This window comes from Siphateles boraxobius, unplaced genomic scaffold (assembly GCF_051911475.1).
Source record: "Siphateles boraxobius isolate OS27281-9 unplaced genomic scaffold, OSU_SipBor_1 12, whole genome shotgun sequence".
Lineage (NCBI taxonomy): Eukaryota > Metazoa > Chordata > Actinopteri > Cypriniformes > Leuciscidae > Siphateles > Siphateles boraxobius.
Window position 1 is genome coordinate 24,235,504 of NW_027508722.1, and position 7,118 is coordinate 24,242,621.

Sequence of the window (7,118 nt, forward strand, 5' to 3'; positions counted from 1 at the left end):
AGTTTTAAGAAAGTATGGAATAATACTACATATTTTCAGAAAAGGACTCCTAAAACTTTATAAAATGTAGTCAGATTATATAGGACTGCTGAAATAAGCTATTCATTAATTAACAAGAATAAAAAAAAAGTCAATTATGATTGTTAAATATTGATATAGACCATGTTTCGTTTTTCATTCTGCTTTATGCTTGGAAATCACGACATAGATGCGGTTTATTTTATTAAATCGTACTGTTAGTAACACAACCAAAGAAACAAATTCATGTTTTATTTTATAATATCGTTTGGAATATCAAAATTAATTATTTATTGTAAAATACAAATAGATGTGAATTAAATATGTTTATACATCTAATATTATTCTAATGGTGGAAAGAAAAATAGAAAACGGATAGCTTTTTACAAGGTATAAAAAATATTATCCAGATCATATTTAAAAAAAAAAAGTAATTAAAAAAAAGTTTAAGGGATAATTCACCCAAAAATGAAAAATCTGTCATCATTTACTCGGCCTAAAGTTGTTCTAAATCGATATGAGTTTCTTTCTTCTGTTGAACACAAAAGAAGATATTTTTGGAGAATGTTGGTAACCAGACAGTTGATGATCCCCATTGACTTCCACAGTAAGAAAACAAAATACTATGGGGACCAGAAACCATTTTATTTGTATATCTTCTTTTGTGTTCAACAGAACAAAGAAACTCATACAGTTTTGAAACAACACGAGGGTGAGAACATTTTAATTTGAACTCTCTGGTACAGAGATTGTGGTGTCTATGTGCTGATATGTCCGGTAGAGGGCGGTAGAATATTCAGAATCAGCCGGACCTAACAGCGTGTTTGAATCACTGTACCAAACTCCGCACACCTGGCAGAAAACACCCGACTAAAGCTATTCGAACAACATAACAGCGCATGTGTCGATGATAACTTCAATGGTGGTAAATCAATAAACCTCGATGATTATTATATATAGCTTAAATATTAAAGCGCGACATTTCTGTTTAGCACATTCAAATGTTTGCTAAGTTTAGTTTCCTGCAAAACAAGCACAGGCAATTTTCGGAAGTACCTACACTTAGAATTAGGCCTGTGTGGGTTAAAGTTAGATGTCAACACTATTTTGGCTTCTCGTTCTACTGTTTTAGCGTATAATTTGACTGAAAGTCTGACGTTTACACTGCAATCTGGATGTGAAAATGAATCCTAGAGATCCCCAAAAGATCATTCTGGACAGCACATGCACCGTCTCTCTGCATGACCGGTGAGATTTAGTTTGGCAAAAATCCTTTTGTCGAAATGTTGTCAAAAAATACATTAGCTTTCAGCGCAGCTTGAGTGTCACTATAATATTATGGTGTGCTTTAATTCTCGGTCTTGTTTTGCTCCTCCCTGTAGTTTCACTAGTTTGCTGAAGCTTCAGCCAGCAGATGTGATGGACATCACCTCCGCTGTGAAACAGCAGACTGCAGCCTCGCTTAAGAACCAGCAGCTGGCTCTGGAGATGGCCAACAGACCTTCTGTGCTGGCCGCCCTGCATAATGTATCTGTCAGACACTTTCTGTTTGGTAAAATACAAAGATATCGGAGGTGGTGATCTCTGATGGTAGACTAAATAGTTTCTGTTATTCTTCCTCTCTGCAGAATATAAATAATCAACTCTGCAAAGTGAGTGCGAAGGCAAGGCTCGGCCATCCCTTGGGGAGAGGGTGCATGGTGGGATTGCGGGGGCAAATGAGAGGAGGAGGAGGTGGCAGAAGAGGACTGGTCAAAGGATTTTACACAAGGAGTGAGTGACACCGTAAGTGAGAGAGACATCAGCATAACGTTATATCTCATGTACATGCATGTGTGTGCAGGCATGAGTAGATCGCAAGGTGTAGTCAACACTCTAGGTGTTCAGAGGGGTTGTAGCCAGCAGCAGCAGCGTGGAGGCATAATTCATTTGAGTGGAGCAATGAGAACCAGAGGAGGAGGAGCCATTAGAAGGACAGGTGAGAACAAGGGCTGCATCCGAAAGCTTAGGCTGCTGACTTGTTGCCTCGCTTCCCTCTCAGTCAGTGACTTTGCAGGCAGCATTTGCACACGAAGGTACCACAGGCTTCTGAGGCATTGTAAAGGTTTAATTATGTACAACAAAATAGAGAGAGATGATAATTAAGCAAATATTGAATTACAACAATAGTAATTTCTAGCTAGAAATGACATCGAAAGTGGAAAAAGTAAAATATACATTTACACATAAACTGACCCCCAACCGCAACTTGCCAGATTTATTTTTTGCTCAAGTGTCAATGAATCAAACACACAGGATGGTGGGATATCATAGGCAGCGAAAGATACACCTTTTCTGCCTTCAATAATCAAGGTATCTCAATAGACAGGATGTAACATGAGCATTAAAATCAGACATACTTTGTCTTATTACCTGCTGTATGCTGAATTTTCAGCTTTCGGATGCAGCCAGTGATATCTATCCACTTTATTTTGCGAGACTTCTGATTCATTAGCTGCCATAGGTAAATAACAACAAGAATAACAAAGTGCAGTAAATTGTAAAACTGTTTGCGCTACAAACTTGTGTGATTTATAATGATAAAATATATTCAAACAATATAACAAATAAAAGTTTCAAATTCAAGTTAGAAATGGCCATGCCTGCTTTTACATTGAAAATAAGGTGGATAATAATACCTGTATCTATTAGCATTCCTATTCATGTCAATGCTTGGCTCTGAAAGTACTGAATTGCAACCTGCATGCTATCACCTTTTTTTCTTTTGTGTCTGTTATGTGATTAATTACTTTCATGCCGCAGGAAAATAACATCCTGAAAATGCCATTACTCCATTTTGCGCTGGAATTGTTAATATCAGACTGAAACTATTATTAGGGAATTTGTTAAAGAATGAACTTCAGCAACTCTTTCCTAATGTTTGGATTCTTCAGAAGGAAATGCAGAGCAGCAGGTGCCACATCCAGGAACACCACAAGGTTTGGCAAACTTACTAGTTCTTCGGTTGTTTAGATAATATCTATCCAGCATAACCTCTCTGTAATTGGTTAGGTCACGTTTCTGATCAGCTAATCGAGTGTTGTGGATGTGTATTGAAAATATAAAGCAAATTCTTCTGATTTCCATAAAGATGTCAGAATCAATTTCCTGCAGTTGCAAGCCGACAACATTCACTGTTCATTAATATTGCCTGCATGTTTTATTGAATATATGCCTGTAATTCCATCTGCTTTTTGCTTTGTTTTACATGTTCAGTGCATTCAGTTAGCAACAAACATCAGATAAACAGAAAATATTGCAGCAATTTACCTGGTTATGGAACACTTAGGACAAATGGGCTCTGTTCCATTTCTTTTCAACTGTTGCAGATAATTAATTTCTTGATTAATAATGTTTGCTCTGCTCAATAGCTCGAAGTACTAAAAAGCTGCCAGATGGCTGATGTTACTCTGAATAAGTCATTCTTCTTCACCTCACTGAAGTGGTGCAGTTAGATTCAGTACAAGCAAATGCTGTCATTCATAACCTTCCCTCGGTTATAAACTCTCATCCTGTGTGCACAGGTGTTGTCAGTTTGACATCTATCAGAGGGCATTCAGGGTGCAGCCGGGCCAGATTCAACATCCATCAGGTTCCTTCTCTGGAACTGTTGGATGAACAACTGGATGAGTACATGTCTATGTCCAAGAGCCGTCTGGACGCCGAGCTGGATGCATATATGGCTCAGGTTGATTTGGAGGACATGGCTTGATGACCTGAGACCAAAGTTAAGCTCCAGCGCTTATTTTTTAGTTTAACCCTAACTAATGGAGCATGTCATCTAACTTGCAGATGGACTGCTCTGTTACAGGGTTATTTGTCCTTATTGATTGATTCCAGTAGACCTGAACTTGCATTCCTCTGAGCTCTGCTGCTTAGAAACCCCTGACTTCAAGTTTGTTACTCTAATTCAACAATCATTCTATTTCCTGTTGTCCTACTGAGCAAGAAAAAATTGAAAGCTTTCCAAAGGCTTGTGCTGCTTTCTAGAAAATCTTGTTTCTGAGAAAATCGTTTCAATAGCACTTTATTTGGTAAACAGTTACATTGAATACTTGTATTGGATGGACATGAATCACCTCTCAGTTAAAACTTTGCTAGTTAATGTTTTAGAAGCGGTTTGTTATGAGAAAGAAATTTGTTTAATAGCCGACATCCGTTTTTCCATTTTGGTTGTAAACTGTATCAAGATTCATATGAGACAATTAATTGGTTAAAAAGAGGAAAGTTAAGGTGGAACTGTTTAAACCTTCACCCTGTGGTGATGGTTTGATTTTCCTGTTCTTTAATAAAAGATGTTTGGAAATTGCTGTCTTTGTCTCGGGCTTCGTTTTTCTTTGATTAATTTGTTTATTTTAATTATTATAATTGCTAGTGTACAAAAATCTCTAAAAAGGAAAATAGCAACCCTCCACTAGCATGTCCATGTTTATAACAATTTGCTTTGTGATTTTTCTTGTTCTTTCGCAGTTATATATATGAGCCAAAGCTGATTATTTAGAAAATCCCAGACCAAGGGTAAGTCATTCATTAAAACACATCTGCTGCTATCACTAATATAAAACAATTTCAGCTCTGCTTTCTGCAATATTCTGTAGTTCTTTCCTGCCATATGCTGTTGAGTAGTGATGGACCAATGTCCAAAGATTTGTTTGTGCAGTCTCCTGTTGCTGTGGAAACAAATGAGTTGGCCCCTCTTTATAAATCCATTTTTGCCAAACTGTCCTTTCATGCTGTCATTTCGTAGATCAGTGCTTTTATATAAGAGAACCCAGAGAAAGATGTTTTGAGAATGCTTCAGTTGGATTATGTTTATCCTTTCCTCATAGTGTGTGGTACCCTAGATTATAGAAGCATCAGGTGACTCAACCTCTGAATCCCACTGCACTCGAACAAGTATCCAGAGTTTCTGCCTGTGTCACAGGAGGATAAGGGTGTTCTTTAGCACTCTTACGACTTCAGCCCATATATTTAGACTCTAGTGAAAATATACTGGTGAGGGGAAAAAACACTCCTATGTTACATGTGCTAAAATTCTAACTTAAGTATGAAGTTTTGTTATGGCCAGGAAATGTAAAAAAAAAATAAAAATACATAAATGACATTTAATGACTGATCAGTTCTGTTTCACATTCTTAAAAAAATTAATGATATATAGATGTTTGCCCAGCAGAGGGTGCTAGGTGTATGTAGTCTTCTGTAGTTTAAAGTCCAGAAAGTTTGATTTAAGAAGAAACATCCCACAGAAGTTTAATTTGTCTTTCAGTAGCCATTACATGTTACCATGCTCCACATTGGTGTCGCCGGCAACATGATATATCAAAATCACATGTGTAACTGCAATTTATGAGATACTTGAGCAAAAAGAATGTTATGTATTACAGTTATCCTTTGTAGAAATCGATTAGTGAAGGATCTGCTTCTACTCGCATCACTGTCAAGAGTCAGGCTCTGAATGTTCGCAGGTGGCCAGACCTTCACTTTCCTTCAAAATTAGGACAACACTTTTATTTTCCTGTTTCAATAGGAATTTAAACCAACCTGTATTTTTGAGCCATCAACCCCATACCTCTGCTTCTCTCTTTGCCCCCCTCACACCTCCCAAATGATTTTAATGCTTCAAGCTGTTGGCTAAAACATTGACTATTTGAAGTGCATGTTGGATCACACTGCTTTCTATATCTTTCCTTATCTGTTAGGCATTGTTTAAACATCCAGACACACTGTGGTCCAAATCCATTTTCTTTATCAAGCCAGATGATCTTTTTCAAGCCCAAGCTCACCCTGGGGAGGCTGTCGGTGTTCATTCATGGATTAAGAGTACATGTACTTTTGTGTGATTTATGCTGCAATTGGGCAGAGTTGAAGGTTTCAAAGCTTCATTTGTTGTTTGTTTACAGACTCATGGTTCTACAATATTAATTGGTTTCTTGAATTATTAAGCACACATGTTTTACATTGCCACTCTGTTATAGAAGAAAATGGATCATGAAAAGTCAACCGTTTCAGATGTGCATAAATCCCACTTGCTGCATTTAAGACCCTGTTTACCAATTCAGCCAGTTCTCAGTTGGAAACAGGTAAAAGCTATCATGTCAAACCTGTATTGTGTGCTGTGACATGCTTTTTTTTGGCACCATCATGCGTTGGCTCTTAGCTGGAGTCGGTTTGGCTGGTGAACTGCCACCCATATCCCTTCTTCCCTGATCTCTTGTGTCCAGACACTTCAACTGTAATATGCCACTCTGAAGACCGGAGGAGGGTTGCCATGGCATTCCTGCCAACAGTGCTACATTCAGCAGGAGATGATGTCAGAGATGAAAGTGGCTTGGTAGAATGACGCTAGTTATATCACCTTTGGCCCCTGTGCTGTGTAAGGTGAGTGAAGACAAAGAATCAGGATTAAGATTACATGATCAGGGCTGTCACTTTAGCTTGATTGCCATCATCATCTCCATGGTGGGTAGGTCATTTATAACCCCTTGTTCCATGCTGATTTTAATATAACAGCTCCTGTAATATTTATGTGCTGCTCACTGAGCACAGATTTCATTGTTTGGTTAAGTGTTTTATGAAGTTTGAGACAGCGATCTCATCAGAGTCTCATTATGGTCACTGTGATTTTGCCAAGTAAGGCATGTTCTTGGATCAACATATTTTGTTGATCCTGGAATAAATTTCCTGTCCCAAAATTTAATTCTTACCCTATCCCTACCCCTAAACCTACCCATAACTTTTCCCTAAAATCAGAGGGAAATGATAGGTGAACTGATGTTGAAGCACCTCACCCTGGTTCTAAGCCTAAACTTGACATAAACTGTAAATTTTTTCCTCGAACCTGATTGTTGATCCTGGAACAACTTTCCAATAAACCAAAGATGTTGATCCAGGAACATGTGGTACTTGGTGAAAACACTATCACTGTCTCGGTCTAATGTACTGACACACAAAGAGGAGAGGGCTGAGGTTCATCTACAACCACATTATTTTTTACAGACTTTCTGGATTAGAATAAAAAATTAATGATGTGGGACTTGTGTAATTGTCCAAACACATACAGA

The 7,118-nt window shown here is 37.9% G+C and overlaps 1 protein-coding gene across 3 annotated transcripts; it reads left to right on the plus strand.

The window, feature by feature from the left end:
* Positions 1–814: 814 nt before the first annotated feature.
* chtopb (chromatin target of PRMT1b) lies at positions 815–4,367 on the plus strand. 3 transcript variants are annotated; one of them, XM_077214212.1, is made up of 7 exons: positions 815–940; positions 1,151–1,266; positions 1,401–1,551; positions 1,647–1,791; positions 1,862–1,996; positions 2,952–2,996; positions 3,582–4,367. In XM_077214212.1, exons 2-7 carry the CDS (start codon positions 1,202–1,204, stop codon positions 3,767–3,769), a joined length of 729 nt encoding a protein of 242 aa, XP_077070327.1. In that variant the 5' UTR covers positions 815–940; positions 1,151–1,201; the 3' UTR covers positions 3,770–4,367. The 3 variants fall into 3 exon arrangements, with proteins under 3 accessions (XP_077070327.1, XP_077070333.1, XP_077070343.1); XM_077214218.1 differs by having other exon boundaries at positions 1,401–1,545; XM_077214228.1 differs by lacking the exon at positions 2,952–2,996.
* The last annotated feature ends 2,751 nt before the right edge of the window (positions 4,368–7,118 follow it).

Coding starts and splice junctions, on each gene's coding strand:
- chtopb (XM_077214212.1), top strand. CDS start 1,202: ATGAATCCTAGAGATCCCCAAAAGATCATTCTGGACAGCACATGCACC. Junction 1,792..1,861: donor CAAAGGATTTTACACAAGGA/GTGAGTGACACC, acceptor ATGTGTGTGCAG/GCATGAGTAGATCGCAAGGT. Junction 1,997..2,951: donor AGGAGCCATTAGAAGGACAG/GTGAGAACAAGG, acceptor TGGATTCTTCAG/AAGGAAATGCAGAGCAGCAG.